The sequence below is a fragment of the Grus americana genome, chromosome 1, assembly GCF_028858705.1.
Source record: "Grus americana isolate bGruAme1 chromosome 1, bGruAme1.mat, whole genome shotgun sequence".
In the NCBI taxonomy this organism is placed as follows: Eukaryota; Metazoa; Chordata; class Aves; order Gruiformes; family Gruidae; genus Grus; species Grus americana.
The window spans coordinates 68,015,675-68,041,306 of NC_072852.1; the positions used below are offsets into that span (position 1 = coordinate 68,015,675).

The 25,632-nt window shown below is 49.3% G+C and overlaps 2 protein-coding genes across 10 annotated transcripts in view; one reads left to right on the forward strand and one right to left on the reverse strand.

Moving 5' to 3' along the window:
- Positions 1-48: 48 nt before the first annotated feature.
- Positions 49-20,012, forward strand: DDX11 (DEAD/H-box helicase 11). 2 transcript variants are annotated; one of them, XM_054815340.1, is made up of 26 exons: positions 58-303; positions 523-759; positions 1,120-1,206; positions 2,819-2,976; positions 3,894-3,939; positions 4,465-4,572; positions 5,136-5,223; positions 5,688-5,890; positions 6,473-6,625; positions 6,741-6,787; positions 8,118-8,197; positions 9,497-9,541; positions 9,664-9,731; positions 10,246-10,284; positions 11,212-11,335; positions 11,853-11,987; positions 12,460-12,572; positions 14,299-14,371; positions 14,750-14,853; positions 15,636-15,785; positions 17,717-17,785; positions 17,964-18,064; positions 18,483-18,567; positions 19,164-19,239; positions 19,411-19,565; positions 19,686-20,012. In XM_054815340.1, the coding sequence occupies exons 1-26, from the start codon at positions 97-99 to the stop codon at positions 19,713-19,715; spliced, it is 2,781 nt and encodes a 926-aa protein (XP_054671315.1). In that variant the 5' UTR covers positions 58-96; the 3' UTR covers positions 19,716-20,012. The 2 variants fall into 2 exon arrangements, with proteins under 2 accessions (XP_054671305.1, XP_054671315.1); XM_054815330.1 differs by having other exon boundaries at positions 49-303; positions 19,411-20,012.
- Positions 20,013-20,958: 946 nt separating this feature from the next.
- Positions 20,959-25,632, reverse strand: part of WASHC1 (WASH complex subunit 1) — a 44,740-nt gene continuing 40,066 nt past the window's right edge. For all 8 annotated transcript variants that reach the window (XM_054815547.1, XM_054815577.1, XM_054815567.1 and 5 more), the window contains 6 exons: positions 24,664-24,799; positions 23,961-24,165; positions 23,297-23,467; positions 22,778-22,936; positions 22,079-22,147; positions 20,959-21,724 (listed from right to left, as the gene is read on the reverse strand). In XM_054815547.1, coding sequence (XP_054671522.1) covers positions 21,573-21,724; positions 22,079-22,147; positions 22,778-22,936; positions 23,297-23,467; positions 23,961-24,165; positions 24,664-24,799 — 892 coding nt within the window. In that variant the 3' untranslated portion in view covers positions 20,959-21,572. The remainder of the gene's footprint in view (positions 21,725-22,078; positions 22,148-22,777; positions 22,937-23,296; positions 23,468-23,960; positions 24,166-24,663; positions 24,800-25,632) is intronic.

The following is a 25,632-nucleotide window of genomic DNA, read 5'->3' on the forward strand; positions in this document are numbered from 1 at the left end:
GCCCCGCGCCGCTCGTCACCGGAGCGTCACGGGAAGGGGGCGGGGCGTCTCCGGCGCTCGGTTCGAAGCGGGGCGGCGGTGACGGCGGTGCGCGGGATGGAAAGCGGGGCGGTGGCGGCGGGCGCGGAGGCAGGTGCGCGGTCCGCGTGCCCTCCGGTGGCGGTGGGCGCAGCGGCGGGCCCGGAGGGGGGCCGGTTCCCGTTCCCCTACACGCCCTACCTCATCCAGGAGCGGTTCATGGCGGCGCTGTACAGCGCGCTGGAGGCCGGCCGGGTCGGGATCTTCGAGAGCCCCACGGGCACGGTGAGCCGGTGCGGCGGGACGGCAGGGAGCCGCCACCCGGGAGGAGGACGGAGGCCCTTCAGGGTGGGGAGGGACGGTGGTACCCGGGGAAAGGGGCCAGGTCTGGGCCCGGTCCCGCAGAGGAGGGGCTGTCACGGAGCGGGTCGTCACTGTGGAGGGGCACCGCTGCGTGAGCGTCGGTGACAGCAGCGCCTCAGCCGCTGTCATGTTCCGTGGCAGGGAAAATCGCTGAGTCTCATCTGCGGGGCCCTGTCCTGGCTCCGGGACTTTGAGGAGAAAAAGCAGCAGGAGGAGGCACGACTTCTGGCACTGGAGGACAGCGGACGGGAAGGGAAGCAGCAGCTGACTTCGGTTGAGCCAAGACCACCAGATAGCAAAGGCACCGCTGGGGAACCGGACTGGGTTACAGCATTTGTGCAGAAGAAAGAAGAGCGGGACATGGTGGACAAGCTAAAGGTTGGGAAATGCTCCTGTGTCGGGGACGGGTAAAATATCGAGGTGTGAGGATCAAAAAAGCTGATATCCTGGGTGATGATTGGAAAAACGAGGCAAACTTTGATGGAGGTCTTTGTCTTTAACAGGACTTTGTCCCAGTTACGAGGAATGAGGCATTGCTGTGCAGGTTGCAGAAGAAAACTATATTGGTCTGAACATAGCAACATATAATAGGTGTGCTGTCCAGGAGAAAGGGACTGTGTACTGACAGCTTTGCTTCAGAATTGATTTTTTTCTATACCCAGGGAATAGGAAAGTAATTATACCCAGGGTTTAGGACAGAATACACTTCATCCTTCCTTCACTCTCCCTTTATTTTAGGAAGAGCAGATCAGGAGGAAAAAGCGAGAAGATCGTCTTGAGAAAATTCGCCATAATGTACAATTAAAATATGCAGCAAAGAGGAAGGTGAGTTATCCTGCAGAGATTAGAACTTTCTGTTTTAGTTACCTTGAGTGTTGTTCATACTTGCTTATATGTACGACTTCACACTGAATTTTCCAACCCATCTGTTTGGGAAGCTGGTTGTATTAGGTTGCCGAAATTTGCCATCAACTTTGTTAGATTTTCTTTTTGAAGTACAGATGTAAAAAACAATTTGTGCATAGAGAATTTCCTGTGACAGTGCTTGTGCGTGGATAGAAAGGGCCTGTGTTCTGATGGCCTTTTGGCCCTCTGCTTTTGTTTTAAAAGTTTTAATACTCAGATTATTTATTTTTTTTAAAGCGCTCTATCTTAGGAGCATGTGCGAACACTCTGCACTTCTGAAATAAAACCTGTAGAACTGTGATTAAATTTAAGATCATAGGAACAGAAGACCCCAGGTCAGGCTTTCGTTGTGCTTTGCTCACCACTAGGAAACGATTGTATTTGTTCACTTTCATAGCAAATGTTATTGTATTGTTCAGAAACATGTCTTTTCTACATATAAAAAATGCACAGATATATTTTCCTGCCATTTAGATGGATGAACTGGCTTAAGTGCTCTTGACTCTAAGAGCTTTTTGCTAGTGTGAGTCAAACTTCCCAGAAATACCCACTTCAGGTCCCCAAACAGGCAGATTTATTAGGCTGCCAGGCTATTAGTTTCTAGTGTGCTCCATCTCAAGTGTAGTGTTATGTTTTGGTCAACTCCTGTCAAAAAGATACGGCGGAAACAGCAAAGGTTCAGAGGTGAATGGCAAATAAAAAAATAAGTGGAGCAAAGAACTTTTGTCTCTTAAAAGAAGATGTGAAATGAGAAGCATGATAAAAAGCAAGAAAGCAAATGAGAAAAATATTATAGATATTTGGAAAAGCAATTGATTCATCTCTTCTGTAGTGCTCACTAACTGCATTTCTTCATAATGGTGTGGTAAAAGAATGCTCATTGAAATTGGAAGATAATGTTTTCAGATTGTGTTCTGCTAAAGAACAGTTCATTTTTTTAAAGTTAATCAGAAAACTATTCTTCAACAGTTTAATGGAATTTTTGTAGAAGGGTAGACCTGTGTTAGAATAAGAACCACATAACTGGAGAAAAAACAGCAAGAGAAGTCTTGTGCTCTGCTTTCTAAAACAGGTACTGAGTTTATCCTAGTTTTGAGGTAAGTGTGGGCAGAGTGTTTGATTACATCCTTATATGTTTGTTTGGTTGGGTTTATTTACACACTATTTGTCTCAGGAAGACATCTTTTTTGGGCCACCTTAAGCAACTAATACTGGATTACATGGATATTATTATTTCAGGATCTAGTAGTTCCGTGTGCCTTTTGCGTAGAAGGTTCTTTATATTTCCCCCTTCATATATGTCTGTGTGGGCAAGTCTTCGGTTGCTGGTGACAGCTGTGTTCTGTGGGGCTGAACAGCTTCAGACACCCTTGGTGCATTTGCTTGTCCTGCTGGGGGTTTACCCAGCAAGCCATTCCTTGAGTTATGAGTGAGGGACTATGCTGTCTTCTGACCTGTCCCTGGCATAAAGTGATGTGTGTGCCACCTCTCTTTCTGTCTGAGAAGTAATGTGATCATGTGTTTCTTTCAGAGATCTGAGGACGATGAGACAAAGCACCTTCTTCAGCTCAGCAAGGAGGTTCTTTCAGAGGGAGCTGGAGTGGATTTTCTAGAGCAACTGGATCACAATGAGGACGAGCTGATTCTTGCTGAATATGAGAGTGATGAAGAAAAGAAAGTGGTACCTGGGTAAGGACAGGGACTGAGGGGATTCTGTGCCAAGGAAGCATTTTCTGTATAATTTTTGGCTTGCCTTGATTAAAGAGATTTCACCTGTGATTGTGCAGATCTGGAGTTTCTCCCCCATTCAAGTTGTGTAAGGTAGTGGTTGTTCGGGGGGTTCATTTGCTTAATTGGTTGGTTTGGTGTTTTGGGGGGATTTTGTTTTGCTTTTTTAACCTTTTGTTAGACCGATCAGACTGACCTGAAGTGTTTTCTGAGAAAGTGCGTCTTTCTTACAATGTGTGGCCCCATGCACGCTTTTCTCTCTTACATATTTGCTTTATGCAGAAAGCCAGAAGCCATACTTCAGCATGAAAAGTCAAATACATTTAAAATACAAATTTACTAATTAGTATCTAGACAGATCCTCCTGCCTTAAAAACTGCAAAACACTTAACTACTTCGTTTATGTGTAGTTTATCAAACATTAAACTGCTGTTGCCTTTGAGGAACTCTATGGCAGCTAAATATCTTCCTGAAGCTTTTCTTTATGCAATAGCTTGAGGGTGGTAAATAGTCTCTAAAGGGAAAGTTTTACAAAAATAAATAAATAAGCTCACCAAAGAATAGCATAGTGCTGATTAGCTTATGCCTAGGGCTTAGAAGGCCCAGATTTAAAAGAAAAAAATAATTTCTTGAAGTTGCTGAAGACACAGCCCTACAGACATTTTTCTTTCAAAGAGCAAGGCTTGACTTGATTGTGCACGTTTACACTATTCTTAAAAAGTCAATTTTTCTTCTATCTCCTGAGTTAAGATCTGAGGCTCTTCTTGAAATGACAATACCATCTCTCTTGACACATCTCTCTTGTAGTGGAGCATCATTTGATTCTAACTGCCAGTGATCTGCTGAAAGGATTTTCTTTGAGCTTTCTCTTTTCTTAGGCTGGAAGAAGATGACGATGATTTGGAAGAGGAGCATGTGACTAAGGTGAGATGAGGATAGTTAATAGTGCCACCTCATAGAACAGCGTAGGAGTGAGCAGAATTATGGCTTCCTTGCACCCTTCCCAGAGTCATGCAATACAGAAGGATTTAGGAACTAGCATCTAAGAACTGCTGAGTTTGTTGATAATAGAAACCAGTTCTGCTGTGCTCATCTCCTTCTGGACTACGCTGGCTGCCTAAGCAGCTTGCTCTGCTAGCACTGCTGAATTTTTTGCTGTGGCTTGCTGTAAAAGCACACTGCGAAAAACAAATGAGTCCCTGTTTTTATAGGGACCTTGGAAAATTAAATGGAAACAAAGGTAAATGCATTAGGAGAAAACAAAGGTAAGGCTGTTGGCCTCAAGAGTTGTAAGGTGACACTCAAACATGTGCCTTCCCTTGTGTTTATGAAAGCTTGGGCAAGGTTAACCTTATTGAGGTGCTTGGCTGCTTCCTCACAGGACTGGTTGTAGGTAGGCGATTGGCTTCCATGTTCTTCTTGTCTTCTCTTTGTTCTTGCTCATTGTAGATTTACTACTGCAGCCGCACTCACTCGCAGCTGTCTCAGTTTGTGCGTGAGGTGCAAAAAAGTCCTTTTGGCAAAGACACGCGTCTGGTCTCCTTGGGATCCAGGCAGGTATGTGGTGGTGTTCACAAGGGAGCCAGAGTGCATGTTAACTTAATGCGAGGGACTTTGCGAGGAGGTGTGTGGATGTGATGCCACAGAAGGCATCTCGGGGATTGACTGAATCTCCCATTGAAAAACTAAAGCAGACGTGGGTTGTGACACAGATCTATGTGATGTACATTTTTCTGTGAGCTGTGTTTTGGCCATTTACCCTTTGATGTAAATGCAAAAAATCTGGTTTACCTTTTCTGATGTGGAATCTTACAGATGTCTGAGTCACTGGGAAGGCGGTCCTTTTAGTATTACTTCTGGTAGCATTTTTTTAGAAGCTGCTGTGCAGCACTGAAGCATTTCAATGCACCTTTTCTCATTTTTTTTTTTTCTCCTTACTAAGTTCTTATGGGTTTTGAGCATATTTGTAGCAGTTAGTATACACAAGCCAATAGAATTTTCCATTTTGGAATCTGGCCTGAGATTGCTTTAAAGAAATCTTTTCTTTTACAGCAAAGGGTGCTCACGGGGCACTCGCTGCTTAATGATCCCCTACTGCTTCCTCTCTTTGCATGTCCAAGAACCTGTGTGTGAATGAGGAGGTGCGAAGCCTGGGGGCTCTCCAGCTCATCAATGACCGCTGCATGGAGATGCAGAAGAACAAACATGGTAGGAACACTTCCAGCCTGGGGAAGCAATTGCTGATGAAGCTGGTACGAGAGTCTGGAGTCAGTGCGCACTGCCAATCAGTTGTAGCAAGAGAGTGGTAGGAGCTTGAAAATGGCAGGTTGGAGGAGCAGAGCTAGAGATCCTCAGTGCTTTTACTTTTCTTGGCCTCTAGGCTAGGATGGTGAGATCTGTATGTATTTTCTGAATGTCTTAAGTTGGTTAGGACTTCTGCAATGGAAGCATACTTGTCTTAACTCGATTGGAAAAATGTCACATGGCTAAATCTAACTGGCAAAGAGTAGTGTCCACTGTGGAAATGGAAATGTTACTGCTGAATAATATTTAAATAGACAATAGGTCAAAAATACACATGTCAAAGCCTGCTTTGAAATCCAGGAGGTTCTGCAAAGTGGTTGTTTTAGGCTATGTGTTGCTCATAGCTTTCTTTTGATTTCTGCTGTTAGAAAAGAAGAGTGATGAAGAGATGGAAGGGAAGAAGAGACGTGTGAGTCGCACCATATGCCCATTTTATTCCTATGAGCAGATGCAGTTTCTCCGCGATGAAGTTCTAGTGGAAGTGAAGGATATTGAGCAGTTGGTGGCTTTGGGAAAGGAGACCAAAGCCTGCCCATATTATGGGAGTCGATACGCCATTCCTGCTGCTCAGGTAAGGTGTACACGCTTTTAGTGGAATTAATGCCAGGGCGTATAGGAATAAACCAATTGCCTGCTCCCTCCAGTACTGTTACTCAATATTGCAGGAGTTTGTAAAAAGGCTGTGTGTGTGTCAGCTGTAGTTTTGCTGAGAAAGCAAAGGAAAATAAAAATACCTATTTCAAGTTAATAGACAGTCTGTAAGTATGTTTCAGCATTCTGAAACACTTGAAAAGCTCAATAACTCTGAGGCAGTACTAACACAGGGGTGTAATCTTGGCTCTTGCTACCGCTCTTCTTCCTTGCTTGGTTCTATCAGAAGACAATCTCCTCTTTCACTGCTTTGGAGGAGATTTGGGAGGTAACCTGAGCTGATATGCAGTTGTAGCATAATCATTTCTCTTGAGCTTACATCCCAGTGCCCCTCTCAAGAACATGCTCCTGCCTCTTTTCCTACCTTTCCCTTGATAAGAGTAACTAACTTGACTGAATTCTGTGAGGGCATCTGATATGGGCCTTTAATGAGCAGCTGAGGGGTGCCCTGAGTTTGTAAGGATGAGAGCTAGAATCAGAGCAGTGTGTGCCTCTCCTGTAGCTGGTGGTGCTGCCCTATCAGATGCTCTTGCATGAGCCTACCAGGAGCGCTGCTGGGATCAAGCTGAAGGACCAGGTTGTAATCATTGATGAGGCCCACAACCTCATAGACACCATCACCTGTATCCACAGTGCGGAGGTCAGTGGCTCTCAGGTGAGTCATAGCCTGGCCTGTTAATCATGAGTGAGCTCTGCATCTAGCAGAACACCCTTTCTTGGCTCCTTCGTAATAACAGCTCCTTTTTTTTTTTTTTTGTTTGTTCATGTAGCTGTGCTGTGCCCACTCCCAGCTGTGGCAGTACATGGAGCGATACAGGTGAGGATCTCAGAGGAAAATAGCACAGCAGTGGCAGGCAGCGTGGATGCCGTGGCTTGTCTCGTGTCTGCAGAGTCTTTCTTGCTTTTCCCCAGTGGAAAGTTATTTGCGTAAATACTTCTGCAGATGAAGAGCCACTTGCTTCATTATCTCTGTCTAGAATCCATATAAGTCAGACTCCTGGGGCTGGTATTAAGCAGTGAGAAGGGGGATACCCTGAGGATTCTGGCATTCCCTTATACTCTCAGCTCCTTTCCCAATATCTCCCTCTAATCACTCCTGCTTGGTGATGCAGACTTTCAAAAGATTCAGTCTTTCATGTCTCTCCTGGACCTTAGTCTTTCTTGTGCTGACTGGCATTATGGCAGAGGCAGTAGGCTCTGAGGAGGAGGAGGAAGATATATGTGATTTTTGGCTCTGACCAAATTGTGCATCTTGTCATCCCTGCAGTGATTGATTATTGTGCTCGATGCTAGTAACTTCAAATTTCGGAAACATTTTTGCAACAGGCACTTGAGATGTCACTGCCATTGCAATAGACAAACTAGTTAATGCATGAGGAGAAAGGTGATAGTAGGAACAGTGTGGGGGCCATGGGTGAGTGCTTTCAGGTGACCTTGGGCAGGATATCCAGGGGTCTGTGCCCTGTCACAAACAGTCACAAACACTCACCCCTCATCCCCTTCAGTGGGATGGAGAAGAGAATGGAAAAAAACCTCTTTGGGCTGAGATAAAGACAGTTTATTAGGATAACAAAGAGAATAATACTACTAATAGAAAAACAAGTGATGCACAAATGCAATTGCTCACCACATGCAGAAGGGAGAGAAAAAAAAAAAACAAACCCAAACAAAACCACCAACCTGATGCCCAGCCTGTTTCTGAGCAGCAAATCTGCCTCCTGGCTCACTTCCCCAGCTATATGCGGAGCGTGACGTTCTATGGTAGGGAATATCCCTTTGGCCAGTCTGGGTCAGCTGTCCTGGCTGTGCTCTCCCAGCTTCTGGTGCACCTGGCAGGGTGTGAGAAGCTGAAAAGTCCTTGACTGAGTATAGACACTACAACCACCTAGCAACAACTAAAACCATCAGTGTATTATCAGCATTATTCTCATCCTGAATCCAAAACACAGCACTATACCAGCTACTAGAAAGAAAATTAACTCTATGTCAGCTAAAACCAGCACAGAGAGTGAGCCTGGGAGGAACCAAGAATGATTTCTGTCTCACCAAAATGAAGGGGAGTTCTAGTGCTTGTCTCTGCAGCTCAGCTGCTGTGAGTTAGTCCCTGAAGATATTTTGGGGCCTAATACCTGTCTCATTTTTCATAGGAAACGTTTGAAGGCAAAGAACTTGATGTACATTAAGCAGATCCTGTATTTGCTGGAGCGGTTTGTGGCCATGCTGGGAGGTAAGCAAACCTATTGTATCTCCAGGGATGCTGGTAGACTCTGAGCTAGTTGGTGCTTCCTCAGGGCGCTGTCCCCCTTACCCCTCTGCAGAATCTGTGGTGAGGTGTTGCTCATGTATAGGTTCAGATGCCAGTAATGTTATTTCTCAGGCTGTTTTGTAACATGGGGATGTCAACTGGTGTCTGCCTGAACCCCTCTCTTTGATTAGCTGAGGAGCAGCAGATGACATCGTAAGTTGGTAGAGGCAGTTTTCCTCTCTTTCTGTGTGATTTTCATATCTGATTTGAGTGGGGATGAGGTAGGGTGCTAAGTGAGGAATACAGCAGATGTGTGACAGTGATCAGGACAGCACAAGAGCTGCACAGAATAAATCTCCTGGGTCATCTGGTGGCATGGCCTCTACCTGTGTCAGGCATGCCTCTGCAGAATGACTTTTTCTTGAGTGGTGCCTTTCCTTTGTGAAAAAAATATTATTTTGCTGTGATTTTTAAATCCACTGGCATTTGCAGGGCTCTTTTCCTCTAATGATCTGTTTGCAAGACCTCAGTGTGCCTTGAGGAGAGCCTGTCATAAGCTCATAAAGACCTTCCTCCTTGCCCAGGGGAAATGCAGCTCTCTGTGGCAGGGGCCCGGTGGTGCTCTCTGCCCTTCTCTCAAATGTGTACTTCCCTTCCCACCCTGTTCCTGCCGCTCTTCTCTTCCCCACACTCAGTTAAGTGCTTTCATTAGAAAATGCAGCCTGTGTACATCTTCATGCTTGAGGCTGCAAAAGTGAGATGTGAGGCGGGTGTTAAACACTAGGACATAAAACACGGTGAGTGGCAGCAATTAATCCTGTTCTGGCTGTCGGGGTCTGGGCGTGGAGTTGTCCTCAGGTTTTCCCCTCTTCCCAATCGCCTGCCAGCCTTTGCGCTTCCCAGCTCCGTGCTGCTGCATTGAGGAGGGGTGAGGGATGCACTGCAGTCCCTGCCCCTTCATCTTTGCGGCATGACGACTATGTAGCGTGTGAGCATTTGTATGCGCTCATCCTACCTGCCTCCTGCTACAGAAGGAATGTAGGTGGTGGTTCTCAGGATGCAGCAGCACACTTGTCCTACAGTGTAGGGCTACCCTACAGGGGAAATTAAAACTGAACAGGAACTGATGTTTTGTCTGTATATCTACGTTTTGCAGATGTATAGCTATTTCCTGGATTTTGTCCTGGTGTGGTGTCCCTTTCAGCTCAGTTATTAGTCTCTTGCTTAATTTTAAGACAGACTCATTGTAAGCCTTCCTTGAATCGGTTTCGTGTTTTACAGGTAACGTGAACCAAAATCCTGGCTGTCAGGCAGTTTCCCAAACAGGTAAGACTGGAGTGAACACCTGGGCTATGCAGTCATCAGTCAGGAATGTGGCTGTGAGCAGTCAGGGGCTGCAGGCCCAGCAGCTAATAATTTTTTTGCTCCTTTTCCCCCTTCTCTTTCAGGGACAGTGCTAAAATCCATCAATGACTTTTTATTTCAGAGCCAGATTGACAATATCAACCTTTTCAAGGTAATGCAAATGCTGTCGTCTGCTAGGGCACAGGTGGCAGTGACTTGTTCAAGGTTGTCGGGAAGCATGTGAGAGAGCTGGAAGTAAAGCCAAGGCTCACATGGCAGATTCTCCCCAATGTATAGATCTCTTCTGCTGCTGTCTGGATAACACTGCATTAAAGCTGGACAGGTGGTCCTGGGGTAGAGGGAAGCAAGCAATTAAACATGTGCTAGTGCAGAGGCTGTCTGTAGGCAAAGCTAAACTCTAAGGGTTGAGGATGAAGAAACTGTACTACTCCAATAACCTAACCCATCCCTCAAACCTCCAAACGCAGCACCTTAACACCATGTGTTTCTGCTCCGGAAGCAATGCCTTGTAATAAACTGTTGTCTGGGAGGCAACGCTCGCAGAGAACTGTGCACCCCTCCCTGAGAGGACAGCAAGGGATATCCCTTCTGGGCAGGGATCAAGGACAGCAGGGTGGGAGAAGGGATAATGAACACCAGTTCATTTTTCTGTCTTACTTCAACAGGTTCAGCGTTACTGCGAGAAGAGCCTCATCAGTAGGAAGGTACTGCCCCTGTGACTTTATCATAGAATCATAGAATGGTTTGAGTAGGAAGTGACCTTAAAGATCATCTAGCTCCAACCCCCCCTGCCATGGGCAGGGACACCCTCCACTAGACGAGATTGCCCAAAGCCCCATCCAACCTGGCCTTGAACACTTCCAGGGAGGGGGCATCCACAACTTCTCTGGGCAACCTGTTACAGTGTTTCACCACCCTCACAGTAAAGAATTTCTTCCTACTATCTAATCTAAACTTACCCTCTTTTAGTTTAAAGCCATTACCCCTTGTCCTATCACTCCATGCCCTTGTAAACAGTCCCTCTCCAGCTTTCCTGTAGCCCCTTTAGGGACTGGAAGGTGCTCTAAGGTCTCCCCAGAGCCTTCTCTTCTCCAGGTTGAACAACCCCAACTCTCTCAGCCTGTCCTCATAGGAGAGGTGCTCTAGCCCTCTGATCGTCTTCATGATCCTCCTCTGGACTTGCTCTAACAAACAGGCAGCAGCATTCAAATGGTGCTTCACACATTGAGTTTGAAGTGGAAGATGCAGCAGCTGGGGTCTTCTTCACCCTGCTCTGCAAATGAAATGGTTCCTGCAAAAAGCACTGTATGGGCAGGTTACCTTTTGCTTATACTGCAAAGCAGCATCTAACACGGTGTGCCACAGTATTCCAGTGGGTGCTAATTCTGTGCTGGTTGGCCTCAAACTCGCCAGCCTAGTAGGCTGCACTGCACGGGGGGAGCAAGCATCAGAGACTTGTTTTGGTTTTGAGTGAAGGAAGGTAATGGGAGCTCTGGGCTGATAGATTCTGATTGGGCTGGTTTGTGAACACCTACCAAGGAACTTTATCTGCAGCAGGCCAGAAAATTTGTTTTTATCTTGTCTGATTCCTGCTGTTGGTAGTCTTAGTCTTACTGGCTTTTGCTTGGCAGCTTTTTGGGTTCATGGAGCGATATGGAGACCCTGCCACAGCTGTGAAGACCAACAGGGAGACCCAGAAGTTGGCTGGTTTGCAGAACTTTCTTCTGACCCTCCAGCAGGGATCTGATAAAGACGGTGAGTTCAGACATCCTCCACCTGTGCATCTGTGGACAAAGCAAGGATGTGGAACCTGCATCTATCTGCATGAGGAAAGAGGGGAGGCAGATTTGAAGAGCAATAGACTACAGAAGCTGTCCTGCTTAGGTGTTTTTTAATATATCTGACTAGATGACCTAGGCCATATGATTAGAAGATCTCCTCAGGTCCCTTCTAAGTTGAATGATGCGATTCCATGTTTACACTGCACACATCAGGTTTTGCCCTGCTGTGACCTGCTGGCTCTGGGACCTGAGCTACCACAGGTAGCTCTATTTAGTGCTGCCAGCTACAAAAGCCAGATCTTTCTTTTTTTTTTTCTAGCAATAAGACAGAATTTGGGTTCTCTCCTTCATTGGGTCTTTATTCTCTGCCTGCATATGTAGACCAGGTATCAGGTTCCTGTAGAAAGGACCCATCTATATTTTGTGCTTAGTTCCTGTCTTCAGAAGTGTGGCCTAAGTTGTCCGCCGCTCCTTTTCTCTCCGGCTAGCAGGTTCTCTCCAGGGCCCTCCTGTGGAGGCTGAGAACAACCAGCTCCGAACTGCCTCTCCACTGATGCAGATTGAAGGATTTCTCTCAGCCCTCACAAACGCAAACCAAGATGGCAGAGTCATTCTCAACAGGCAAGGTACTGGCAAGCTGGGGAGAGGCAAACATGAGTCACAAGCAGGGCGCCTCACTGGCAGCAAAGGAGGAGATCTGGAGCCTGGGGGGAGCCTGCTGCTCTGCCAGAACGTGCGTGTGCCGTCCATGATGCAGGTCAGCAGGCCTGATCTGTGTGAGGACTCTCATGAACTCAAAGGAATTCATGACCAAGGGCATTGGGGCCAGGGTTTGCAGAGCTCTGCTCTCACTTTGGATGTTGATTTTTGTGTTGCGCTTTACTGCGCCTCTTCTACAGCTTCAGGAAGATTGGGAAGTAGAAGGTAACTTCCAGGTTGGTGTAACCTGCTGCTGCCCCTGGCAGTGTTGAATAGCAGCAAATCCTTGTTTTGAGAGGCAGGGACCTGCCACAGCGCCCAGGACAGGAGGGAAAATCTCTTATATCCCTGAGTGTGTGTCACAGCTAGTTCCTGATGTTGTCTCTCTCCTTTTCCCAGGCACAGTTGGTCAGAGCAGCCTCAAATTCCTCTTGCTGAATCCAGCTGTCCACTTTGCCAAAGTGGTGGAAGAATGCCGTGCAGTGATCATTGCTGGGGGCACCATGCAGCCGGTGAGGGACTAAGGATGCTGTGCTGAGCTCTCAGGAGGTCTCTGATGCTACCTGCAAGCAGGCATGGAAATGTACCACCTTGGGCCCCACTGGGATGTGCTCTTCTCACTTGCCATGGCGTGTGTGGGAAAAGACCTTTCCTACCTACCGTTTTCTCTCCCTGGTATGGTTTGCCTGCACGAGGCATCACACTGCCTGTGTATGCAAAAAGCCGTAGGTGTAAGGACAGGATTGCCCTTGTCAGCCTTTCTTATCCTCAAGATGATACAGGTTGGAACTAGCATGGGTAGCAGTCAGAGGACCTTGTAAAACCATCTGACCTTCTAATGGGACAGGGATCCCCCAGGGACCATCCCATAGCGGATCTTCCAGAAAAATCAAGACTTCAGTCTTGGTATGGTGGCAGGCAGCTTATCATCCTTCTCCTGTGGCTTTAGTGCCTAAGAGACAGCGTGTTTGTGTTGTACAGATGCAGTGCAGCAGGTCAGATATCCCAGTTAGTTACGTTTATCCTGTTCCTGTACATGAATGTCCTGAAATTTTACCCTTGTGGTGCCAAGGGAGGGAAGAGGGGTGTGAAGTGCAGGACCTCCTTGTTGGAAGGCCACAATTCCAGCTTTGAACCTTTCAGACTGCACCTTGGAGAGAGGATGTAGTTGCAGTCCAAGCTGTGGTCTGTGCAGTGCTTGGGAGTCCTGGTAATGTTTTTTTTTGGGCCTGGGGAAGTGTGAAATGGGGGCGTGTTGGGCCAAGAGGTGGGGTGGTTCCCGGCAGGGGCCATTGCGAGGCTCAGGACCACGGGCGCTGAAAAGGCAGCTGCCCCCCGGCCCGTTCGCGCTGCCCGCTGTGCTTGGGCCCGCTCGGCCTGGCCTGGGCAGAGGGGCCGGCGGGCACCCGGGGCAGAGCGCGGCCGGCGGCTGAGCGCGGCCTCGGGCCGGGGCGCCGGCAGGGGGCGCTGCCGCCCCTCGTCCGGCAGAGGCGCCGGGGCGCGGTGGTGGGGCTGCTGCGGGCTGCTCCGCGGGGCTCGGGCTGCTGCGGGCTGCTCCGCGGGGCTGGGGCTGCTGCGGGCTGCTCCGCGGGGCTGGGGCTGCTGCGGGCTGCTCCGCGGGGCTGGGGCTGCTGCGGGCTGCTCCGCGGGGCTCGGGCTGCTGCGGACTGCTCCGCGGGGCTCGGGCTGCTGCGGGCTGCTCCGCGGGGCTGGGGCTGCTGCGGGCTGCTCCGCGGGGCTGGGGCTGCTGCGGGCTGCTCCGCGGGGCTCGGGCTGCTGCGGGCTGCTCCGCGGGGCTCGGGCTGCTGCGGGCTGCTCCGCGGGGCTGGGGCTGCTGCGGGCTGCTCCGCGGGGCTGGGGCTGCTGCGGGCTGCTCCGCGGGGCTCGGGCTGCTGCGGGCTGCTCCGCGGGGCTCGGCGCTGAGCAGTCCTGCTGCCACCGGGGCCGCCCAGGTACATGAGCTCTCTGCTCGGCAGCGGCTTCAGGCCGTGGCTGACCTTGCGGGCCCTTTCGCCTTCTGTATGCCCTGCGTTCCAGCCCAGGCTTGTGTGCTCAGCGTTCCCATGCCCTCGGTTTTCTCATCACCTCAGGAGCCCATCTCCCGTGTGCCAGCAACCCACCGGATGGAGCTGACCAGCTCTCCCTTGACACTGGTGCTCAAGGAGCAGTAGCAGTGTTGCTGATGTAGTGTCTTTTGGGACACTGGTACTTTACCTCTCTTTGGCTTGTGGTTTGTAGGTGGCTGATTTTCGAGAGCAGTTGCTGTCCTGTGCTGGTGTGGACCCTGCACGTGTCGTGGAGTTCTCTTGTGGTGAGTGTGCTGGGATGGCAGGGAGGGGTCATAATCTGTCTCTTCGAGATGTGAGTGTTGCAGTTTGCCTTTGGTGCTGTTTTGCCAGCACTCTGAGCACCATGGCATCTTTCCTGGAAATCATGGCAGCACAGGGGTGCTAGTTTCCTTCCACTCTGAGCTTCCTCCATGGTCTTGGCCAGTATCAGCAGGCCGTGTGCTGTGCCTTCTTCCCAGGGCCTCAGGGAATGGAAGTCAGTGCAGCTGAGTGACTTAGGCACTTTGGCTTAGCCAGGCAAACATGTACCTCTGTCACCGCATGCAGGTAAAGCTCTTCAGCTGATGGGGTTTGTACCAACAGCAATGATGTTGACTCTCACTACTTGTTTTTGTCTCTAGGACATGTGATTCCTCCAGAAAACATTTTACCTATAATCCTCTGCAGTGGTCCTTCCAACCAGCAGCTGGAGTTCACCTACCAGACACGAGACCTGCCCCAGATGGTCAGTCTTTCCATTGTTCCATTCCTTGTTATCTCTTTTTCCTTCACAGGACACTGTGCTCTCTGTTTGAAAGATGTACTGATCAAAAGTCATGGCAAGGGAAATCCAAGGGATTTGGGGTAGATGTGTTGCCAAGTAATTGGGAAAGAGGAGCAGCGGAAGGGGTTTTGAGCTGCCTGCTCAGAGATAGCTACTGGAGACAAGGAATGCTAGCAGCTCCTGTTTGGCTGTACTGAGATCCTGCATTTGTGTGCTGGACATCAGAAGGAGATTTCTGACTGTGCTTCAGAGTTTGAAGGGCTCGGTGACCGTGGAGTGTGGTAGCCCTGCAGAGTGCAGCCCAAACCATACAGGCAGCAGCAGATGTTTCTGTACTTTTTCCTTCTTCCTTTGGTGGGCCAGTAAGCACCCAAGGCCAGACACTAGATCTGCTCTGTCCCTGCTGAATCTCCACCAGATGCACTACCTAGCTCGCCACATCCGTTCTAGTGTGACAGGTCCCATCCACTAGGACAACGAACATAAACACTCCTTTCCTGAATGACCACTGCTCCACAACACTAACAGAAACCCTGGATTAGGAAGAAAGGCCAAGCAGTGAAGAGCTTCTTGGTGATTCCCAGCTCCCCTAGAGAGCTCTTGTAGACCTGGCAGATTTCCCACATTTTTCCTTCCCCCAAGGCATCTCACAGGGGAGGTGTGATCCCAGGATTGAGCACAGAATTGGAGCAGCATTAGCTGGAGCTCCTGTCAGGTGCAATATGTTCTTGTCTGTCTTGCAGATGGATGAGACGGGTCGAATCCTCTGCAACCTGTGCAACGTGGTCCCAGGGGGTGTGGTGTGCTTCTTCCCTTCCTATGAATACGAGAAGCAGGTGTACGCACACTGGGAGAAGACAGGGCTGCTCACCCGCCTGGCAACTAAGAAGAAGGTAATTGTGCAGCCAGGGGCAGCTGGTACTTTAAATGGAGATTTCAAAAATCAAACAATTATCTATGCGTTACAGGCCTCTCTCGCTGAGTTGTTCTCATACTCTGCACGGCAGAGCAGAGCGGATGTTTATCTAGCCAATCCCTCCAGTAATGAATAAATGATACTTCCCGGGCGGCTGATCACTGAGCTGGGATCTAAATTAGATTAAATGCAGCTATAGATTCTTTAAGTGCACAGTCTGTGTAGCGGCCATGGAGAGAGACAATCCTCACGTTCAATAAGCAGCAAGCTTGTTCCCATCTGGCTGGGGGGCTGTTCAGGTTGAGCTCTTGTAGGGAATTTGTCTGTTCCCTTGAGCACAGATCAGCACAACTAAAGGCTAGGCAGAGCGAGACCAGACTGCAGTTCACAGGACAAATGGTGGTATTCTGGTAGAAGTGAAGAGTGGAGAATGGAGAGACTAGCAGTGGTGATTCCTGTTGAAGGAGTGATGAGAAACATTGAATATAAAATATGAAATCTTTGCAGTGACTCTCACAAGTGTTTGAAGGTTGGTATTGAAGGTCAGGCAGTCCGACTGTCTCAGGGTGTGGGGCAGGGGCCTTGGATCATGTGCCGAGGGGAGCGGGGAAGGAACTACATCTACCCTGGCTGTGAATTCTGTTTCTTAAAAGCTAAATAATTTACCTCATAGATTAGGAGAGCGCAGTCCCAGACATTTCACAGCCTTGGTGCAGGCATTCTGGCATGTGGCTCTGCCTGTAGGTTTTTGTGGTGGAAGCACTATGCTTCAGCTTCTCCATGTGTTCATGCAGCTATCACTCATAGTGCCTTTCAGGTGTGTTCTGCCAGGGTCCCAACTTTCTGCCTGGTGCCTCTCCAAGGCTTTGTGCCACAATCATGCAGCTTGCTCTACCTTTCAACTCTGATTTGTTCTTGTTTGGCCTTTGCAGTCTCCAGCAAATTGGATATGCGTTAGCAAAGCAATTTGGTAGAAGTGCAGCGAATGTGACTTTCAGCTGCCCACACACAAGATCATATTGTAGCAGAGGAAGGTTAAAGCCTTTCCTGAGGTGGCTGTGGTGAGATCACACTGAGATTAAATAGAAATTACACAGGGAAAATTAATTTAAATTAGATGATTAAATAGCTACTGTTTAGTAAGTTAAATAGTCTTGGCTTATATTTGTAATTGCCAGTTACTTTTCTACTGAAAGACTGATTCTGGCTGGTAAAATTTGATAGTACTTCTTGCTAACCAAGAGAAACACATCCTTTAGGTTCTTTACTGTCACAGAAAAGACAGATGTTGCACCTCTTGTTTACTAGGAAAACAACTTGTGATTTAGGCCAAGGTGCAGCATCTATCAAAATGCAGCTCAATTAACTGCAGGGGCTTTCAGTAACTAATTAGGCATGCTAGAATAACATAAAGAAATATTACTTTATGTGTGCTTTGCATAGACAACTAATTTATTCACTGGGCAAGGGGAGCTATTACTTGGAATTAATTGGTGATTTGAATTGATTGGTCCTGTCACTGTCCTGTAAGATCTTGCAGCTGGAGAATCTCCTCACCACGCTGGATCTTTATTCATAGATGGAAGAGGTGCACGTTGCTGTCCTGCCTTTCAGCTCTCAGATGACTACTTGTAACTTTTTGCAGAATTAGACAAGTCTGCCAAAGCTGAAAGGGAATGTTGGAGGGGGCAGGAGCAGCTGCTGCTCCCTTCAGAGCCCAGCTGAAAAGTGCTGTAAATGAGCATGCAGTGTGTTTCCAGGGTGGAGGGGAAAGATGCTGGTTAAGTTCGTTTTTCAGTCAATTTGCCTTTCCTTGATCTTAGTTCCATGTGCTGTTTAATGGCATGGGAGTAAAATGATTTGCTTTCTTTAAACTGTTTGCTGCAACTGACGCACTGCCTGTGACAGATCTTTCAGGAGCCTAAGAAAGCCAACCAGGTGGAGCAGGTGCTGATGGAATATGCCAAGTGCATAAAGGTAAGCTGAGCTGGCAGGTTGGTGGGAGTGTGGCATCCCAACTGCCCAAGGGGGTGCTGCTAAAGGGGGTGTTGCAGCTTTAAACACAGAAAGAGGGCTCAAGCCCAGGTGCAGGAGTGTTTCTGAAGCACAGAAATCTTCCATACTCTGGTTTAAGTTGCTGATCCCTCTCCTGCAGCGCTGCAGCCAGGCAGGAGGACAGATGACGGGGGCCCTGCTGCTTTCTGTAGTTGGAGGCAAAATGAGCGAAGGGATCAACTTCTCTGATGACCTGGGAAGGTAAGGCGGTGCCTCCTTGGAAGGTGAGCACTGGGCTTGTGGTGCAGTGACTCCAAGCAGGATGGACGGGTCAGTACTTGCATAGATGATAGAAAATTCTGGGGGGCGTACGGCTCGGGCTGATGCTTAAACCAAGAGGTCTAAGTCTGCTGGGTGGCGTAAAACCTGCTTGTCCAGAGTACTTTTCATGTGAGTAATGCAGTTAGGCTTGCTGTGCTAGATAATCCCTTGTTCTGGCACCCTGAATCCCTCTGCAGCTTTCCCTTTAGAACGTGCTTGTCAGACTGCTGTGCTTTATTGCTGCCTTTGGTTTTCAGAGCTGGCTGTCTTTCAGGGGTGCAGTGACCTCTAATTTATCAGTCTGTTGGCAAAGTGCTCTAGGATGAGACATTAAGAATAATGCAGTCCTCCCTTGCAGGTGTGTGATTATGGTGGGAATGCCTTACCCCAACATTAAATCTCCAGAGCTCCAGGAAAAAATGACTTGGCTTGACAAAACAATGGTAACAGAGACGCTTACACCTCTGCCTCTTTCACTTTGGCTTTTCAGTATTAACTTTCCTCCAGCCCAGGGCTGCCTTCAAAGATTTTTTTTTTCTTTGAGCTTGCCCTCATTTCCCAGACTGTGTGGTACCAAGAGCACAGCCTTCTCCACGCTACACATGTACAGGTGGCCCTAAACACAGGGAAGACGCTCAGTGGAAGGAAATGCCACTGGGGCTCCCTGGGAACACCAAGTTCCAAGGGGAGCAAGGTCCCTTCACCCCAGAGGAGGTGGCACAGTGGTAGAAGCTGCTTGCCAGAATCAGATCTCTTCTTAGCTCACTTGTTCTTTCTCACTGCCCACTGGAGATGCTGTTCCTGGTCAGCTGGGGACACATTTTCTGCTTTCAAGGGGACCTTAGGCTGGCTCTTTGTCAATGCTCAGCATAGTTTCCTGATTGCAACCTTTCTTCTGTCCCTCCTTACTCTCAGCTTGGGGTCACTTGGCCACCCACTCACTCTGCAGGGTAAAAGCATTTGCCTCACTTTGTTGTTAAGACGCCCAAGTTTGATTTACATCTGCCCATGTTCAGTCTTACCTATTTCTCCTTTCCAGCCCAGAGCTGCTGGCCAGGCACCTAGCAGAGTGCTGATTGAAAACCTTTGCATGAAGGCAGTAAACCAGTCGATAGGTAATTCATCCTTCCTTGGAGAGGCTGGGGGATATGAAATGTGACTGCACTGAAGCAGGAGGGTGGGAAAAAGGATGCATTACCGATCAAAGTACAGATGACAGGAGCATGAGCTTCCTTGCCTGAGAACAAACACTGGGCCATTTTAATGTGATTGTACACTCTGTATAGGCAGAGCCATTCGCCATCAGAAGGACTTTGCAAGCATCCTGCTCCTGGACCACAGGTATGCACGCCCTGCCATCTTTAACAAACTGCCACAGTGGATCAGGGAGAGAACCCAGGTGAAACCTGCCTTTGGATCAGCATTTGCAGAGTTAAGAAAGGTCAGAGCTTGTATCTTAATTACTGCTACCAAAACTGTTTCCCATTGTCCTCATCTGTACTTTTCTCAAACCTTCACTTTAAAGTAAGGCCAGGGACAAACTGGGTTTGTGTGTTCCTAGTTCCATCGAGGGAAGTTGGACACTTTGTGATGCAGACCAGAGAATGGGCTGTAGGTCAGCTCTGTGCGCTGCACCTCTGAAGAACACCTGAAGCAACATGAGTTCCTGCTTTTCTCTACCAAGGCATTTGGGAATCTCAGTCTTCTGCCTCCTTTGTGGATGTTTGCTGTTCAGTATCTGAGCGCTAGACTGGTGAGACAGCCTTCAGCGTCATAACCAGGAGGGAAACTGGTTGCAGGTCTGAGGCAGGTGAAGGCAGTAGTGGTAGGCTCCTCTTCGTTTACAGCTGTTAAGGTTTTATTTAAATTGATTAAATATTTTCAACCCAAACACTTAAGTATGGTGAATATAATTATTTTGACTGAACACATCTGCCTTTTCCCATCAACCACCAAGCGTAGGGGGCTTGATGACCCGTGAAAACATAGAGCTTGTCACAAGAATTGTAAACTATCAGGCCATTAGTTTGTGGCACGTTGGAATTACATGGTCAGACTGGTAAGACACAGGGGACCTATGGGTAACATTTCTTATCCCCTTCTTTCTACCTTGTTTCAAGCAGTCAATAGATTCAAGGAGTGGTTCATTCTTTCAAGGAAAATAAAGATATAGCCATATATAGCGCTTCTCCTTTGATCGTGCTTAAGCACAGGATTGCTCTGCTCTTTTTACTGCCTATAGGTTTTTGAATTCAAAGTAATTCAAACAGTAAAACTACTTTTTTTTTTTTTTTTTTTTTTTAGTGTAACCTTCCTGAGGTTCTTTTTCCTAGGTCACAGGTCAGTGCTGGAGGGCAGTGATTACAACAGGGTCAGCTCTGTAATCCCACAGCCAGCCCCAGCTCTTTCTGTCATCCTGAGCAAGTCTCTTCCCAGGGGCTGCTTTTGCCTCCTTGCCAGTTTCAGCAGCTGGATGCTACCTCTCAAGGCTCTTCACAATGAAGAAAGCACTTATAATTAGACACAGAGCTGGTACGCACTTGCTGTATGTTAATTAGTGCCACAGGGAAAGAAACAGCTGCTTCTGAGAAACTTTGTGGTGTCTCTCCTGCCCCTTCAGTGGGTGTAAAGCCCACTGTCTGGTGCAAGCTCTGCCTTAACCCCAGTGAAAGCAGCAGTGGGAGTAACAGCTGGTGCCCTTTGGCCCTGTGGCTGGTGGTGCTGGGCTGTAACGCTAGACCCTGCCTGAGGTGAGAGGGGACAGCTGGGCTTTCCTTTAAGATACTTCATTGAGCGTGCTTCCCTCTTTTGCCAGAGTGAAGGCTGCAAGGACCTGCTTCCTTCAACTTTATTGAAATTTTTCAGACAGCAACAGGCAAAGAATTACCATAAGCCAGGTGGAGAAAGAAACCATCATGTGCAGAGGCACTGGGAATTAAACCTCCATGAAGAATCACACACACACTCTCTCTCATTCTCTCTTCTAGCAACAACAAGCAACCAGGAGCTTCAGCAAGCAAGCAGCAAGGAGACAAATGAGACAAGGGCTGTTTGCCTGGAAGAGATGCTTTTACAGTCATCACCAGTCACATTAGGAAAGACTGAGGGCCTTTTAAATCAGGAGCAATGCTAGTTCTGAGCCTCTGAGCACAGCCCCTACCCCCCCTCTGCTGTCTGCCAGCTAAGGCAGGATTTATTGTGCCAGTATGAGTAGCAGCAGCAGTAGTATTTGGGGTGGAGAACAGCAGAAAACAGAAGAAAAAACCCTCATTGATAATCTCAGAAGCAGTTAGCTCCTATTGTTCCTGCTCCTCTTCAAAAAGACATGACAGGGTCCCCCTGCCATGCCAGTGCCCACCCTCCAGGAGGAACTGCCTCAGGCTGGTGTCTCTCAAAGGTGCTTAGTTCAAAAGTCCTGGAATTCACACTGACACTCAACCAACCCCATCTATGAGTCCCAGTCATCCTCATCCTCCTCACCCACAGGCTGCTGTGGGGGTGGGAGGGGGGGTATTGAGTCCGACATACGAGCAAAGGCACCGGCAGGACTTCCAGGAGCATCGGGATTTCCAGCAGCTCCTGGCCCTTTCCCTGAAATACCTGTGAGGGAAGGAAACAAAGAGGCTCAGCAAAGGGGAGTGGGAAAAACCACGTCTTGTGCCACTGCTCCCAGCACCCAGCTGACCCAGGCAAACAGAACAGGCAGCATGCTTAAACGCCACACAGCCCTGTGCAAGGGCTCATTTAACTAAAGCGCCACCTGAGCAAGTCTCTGCCCTCCTCCACCTGGTTCTGAGGGGTGACAGTGGCACTAAATGCCCCAGGTACCACCATGCTCTGGCACGCTCACCAGCGAAAGTGTCTCTATCCCTGTGGCTGACACAACTAGGGGGCCAGAAAGCGGCTCTCCCACTTTCCTGCGGGGAAGGAGCAGCCTACCCTGCAGCAAGGTACCTTTGCGCCTCAGCACCAGCTTGTTGAACAGGTCTGACATCAAATCTCCACCTTGTCCTGTAGCTCTCACTGAAACAGAGCAAAACAAGTCAGACAAGAAGCAGCATCAGTCAACCTAGCACTACAGCAAAAGCATTCTCCTGCAATACTGCCTTCATGTTAAAGGAAAAAAAAAGCCAAACCTCTAATCTTGTCTCCCACCCCTAATCTCTCCCACTATAGTCCAGTTTCAGGTCAGGAAAAGACCAGGAACGCAGGTAACGGCATCTTCTGGGGAAATCTAAGAGTAGAATTCCTTGAGGGGCTGGGCAGTTGCAGTCCCATTCTGCCAACCCAGTGCCATCAATACCCTCCCCAGCTACCTAAACCACCATGCTCAAACAGGCTCGGCCCTGCCCCTCTTGGCCCCAGGGTTTCCTTTGTCTGTCCCCAAGCAGCACATGTGAAACTTCTACGCATAACCTGAGACAGAGCAGGTCTCCATCAAGAACAGGAATGCCCTTCTGGCAGATGGGGTTTAGCAAGTTCACAAGAGTTTTGGCTGAATGGGAAACACCCGAGACCTACGCCAGCCTGTGAGGAGAGACAACGCCTTTCTGCTCTGTACATTCACCATGCTCCTGGCTTGCCTGCCTCCCCCCTGAACTACACCTCCCCAGACTGGGGCAGCAAGTAAGTTCTGCCAAAGAGCCTCAGCACCTTGTTCTTGTTCCTTCTGCTTCTTTTTCTCCAGCTTCCTCTCCTTCACACTGCGAAGGTTGGCCTTTCCGATGCCACCGGCCTGGCGGATGGACTCCAGGAGACTGGCACGCCCAGTAGAGGGGTTCACCACCTCCTTTGGGGCTCCCTGGACTGAAGCTGCAGGGACAGGAACAACAGGCAGCAGCCACGGGTCAGTGCATCAGCTACAGGCCCAGCCAAAGCCCCACAGAAAGGGCTTCTCTGATACCCTGCCAGCTCCTGCCCAGGGCTGTGAGCCAGGCCCAGACATGTCTCAGTGATGGGCTTATGCTCAGCCCAGCCAGCAGCAGCCCCATCAAGAGGGAACTGAAGGCTTGCAGCTCCCAGGCAGGCAGGAGCAGCTTCCCCTCCCACTGCAGCTTCCTTCCTCTGCCAGAAGGCTGGGAAGCCACAGGAAACCAACCAAGGACACAGGCTGAAGCCATGGAGTCAGAGTTAGATTCTGCTGGTGAAGTTGTGGAGATGCCCAGCCCTTACCTGCAGGCACCACACTGCTGCTCTCCTCGCTCCCTGTCCGGGCTGGCTCAGCAGAGGTGGTGGGCTGGGGCAGGGGTGGTGGAGGAGGCACGGTACTTGGCATAATGGGAGGCGGTGGGGGAGGTGGCGGTGGTGGTGGAGGTGGTGGCAATAGCTCAGCATCTTGAAGGTCTGAAAGATGAAAGAAGTTGCATTTGAAGTGTCCCCAAGGACAGCACACTGAGAGCTTCAGCTCAGAGCTTTGCATGCCTCATAGGCAACAGATCAGAGTCCTCAGCACACACCGTGCAGCAGAGCACTCCAACCCTGTGCAGCATCTCTTGACAGCAGGCAGGGCCAAGGCAGAGTTTGAGATTCCCCTACTTCGCCCTCCCCAGCTGCACCCCACTCGCCCAAGGGCATCCCGCCAGGCTGCCACAAGGGCAGTCCCTGCACACTGTGCTCCCTCCTCCGTAGCCACGCAGAGGGTGAGGGAGGTAAGGGGCCTGGAGTCTGGCCAGCACTTCAGTAGGTTCCAGCTTTGACTCGGGCCCAAGCACAAGCCAGAGGTATCTCCAACATCCATCTTGAAATCTCCACCAAGGGACTTCCTGCCTTGTTCCCATCTTCCAGCACTCCCTGCCTTCCTCATTCACAGGGTCCTGGGATCAGCGATTGGAAATACCTGGTTGCAAAGGCTCCACTGACTCAGTGTTGAAAGTGGGCAGCTCCGGAATAGCACTGCTAGGGGCAGACGGTGCGATGCCGGGGCCCAGATCAGCACTGTACATGAGATCTGCAGCAATGCCAGGCAGGTCTGGCAGGTAGGATGGCACATCGATCTCAGGGACCTGGCCCAGATCTGGCACGTAGAAGTAATTTTCAGCTACCTAAAAGACACCCAAAACAAAAAGACAAGGCAGTGATTACGCACCTGCTTTCCCTTGCAGCAAACAGGGGCACTGCAGGGAATGGCCTGGGTGGCAGTCAGAGCTGGGCTCGCGTGCCTTGGTACAGGGACTGCTCATCAGCTACCCCTACAACTCTGTGCCTTGTCCTGTGCCAGCTCCCTGTGCTCCGAGGCCACCCCTGCAGGCCAGGGTTGGAGAAGGCAGGCTGCAGGATGACGAAGAGGTGGAGGACTCTTCCTAGTTTCAAGCAAAGGCTTGAGCAGAGAGAAACACCTGCCAAGTTTCAAGGTTTTGTCTCACCCATCAAGCTCGCACCAAGACTTCGAGCACAAGAACAGGCAAGGTCCTTCTGATAAGTTAGACACTCTGCAGCCCCATGAGAGGCCATTCTCCTACGTGCTCTCCACCCTACAGAAGGCCTCTCTTCTCAGAGAGCTGAGCACAATCCTCTGAAGTTCTGAAGGAGCTGCATCTCACCTGTCGGTCCAGCTGTCCCCTTTTGGTGATGGAGAGAGGAGCATCAAAGAGCTTCTCTTCCGTCTCTGTTTCCAGAGCCACATGGGTCTTGGTTACTGCTCCAGCCAGAGGATCCAGGAAAACATACTTCTTGTACCTAAGGGTAGAGAACAAGCATAGCAGTGATGCCACCTTGAGAGCCAAGGCCAGAAGAAACAGCGTACCCAAGAAGGCCTTGAAGGTAGAGACCTCGAAGGTAGAGACCTCCTTACTCACAAAGGTGGAACACATTGGGCCTTCCAGTTTCCTTCTATTAGCCCTGTTTTCCTGCCTCACCCCTCCAAAACCCAGCGGCAATCAGCTCTTCGCGCAGCCTCCACATTTGTCGTAAAGCAAAACCCCACTGCACTGCCATCATTACCAAGCTCTCCCCTTTCCACCACCTGGCCTGAAACTGTTCTACAGCCTGCACCAGGACACCAGTCTCTCTTGGTGACTTGTCGCTCAAGGTCCAGGAGGAAAGACAAAGAGGGGAAATAATCCATGGCTCAGGAGAAGAAAGAGTAGGTCCAGCAGCTGAAAGCCCAAGAAGGGCTTAAAAAAGCTCTTCAATATGAGCAGAAGGAGGAACCATGAGGCAAAGCCCAATGGGAAAGGGAACTGCAGTGTGGGAGGCAGTGGCGATATTAAAGCAGCGAGAGCGGTAAAGTGTTGCTGTGAGGAATCATCAGGAGAAGGAGCAGCACCTAGGCTGGCACATGGGGCAGAGAAGGGCAGGAGTGACAGCAGCTCTCAATGCTGGAGAGAAATTACAGAGGAATGACATGAAAAACTAAGTTGGGGAAGGGAAGTGCAAAATTGCATTGAAAACAGGTGAGTGGGGGATCAGGTGCAGACAAAACAACTCCTTTCACCCAAGGGAAAGAGTAGGGAAGAAATGGTTGCTAGCTGGAAGCCAGCAGAGAGGTAGCAAACCCTGTCCTATCAGGA

What these genes read in the sequence shown, in the direction of transcription:
- DDX11 (XM_054815330.1), top strand. Translation starts at nt 97, where the DNA reads ATGGAAAGCGGGGCGGTGGCGGCGGGCGCGGAGGCAGGTGCGCGGTCC. An exon ending in GCAGGGATCTGATAAAGACG is followed by an intron (nt 11,336 to 11,852) that starts GTGAGTTCAGAC and finishes TCCGGCTAGCAG; the next exon opens with GTTCTCTCCAGGGCCCTCCT. An exon ending in CTGGGGGCACCATGCAGCCG is followed by an intron (nt 12,573 to 14,298) that starts GTGAGGGACTAA and finishes TGTGGTTTGTAG; the next exon opens with GTGGCTGATTTTCGAGAGCA.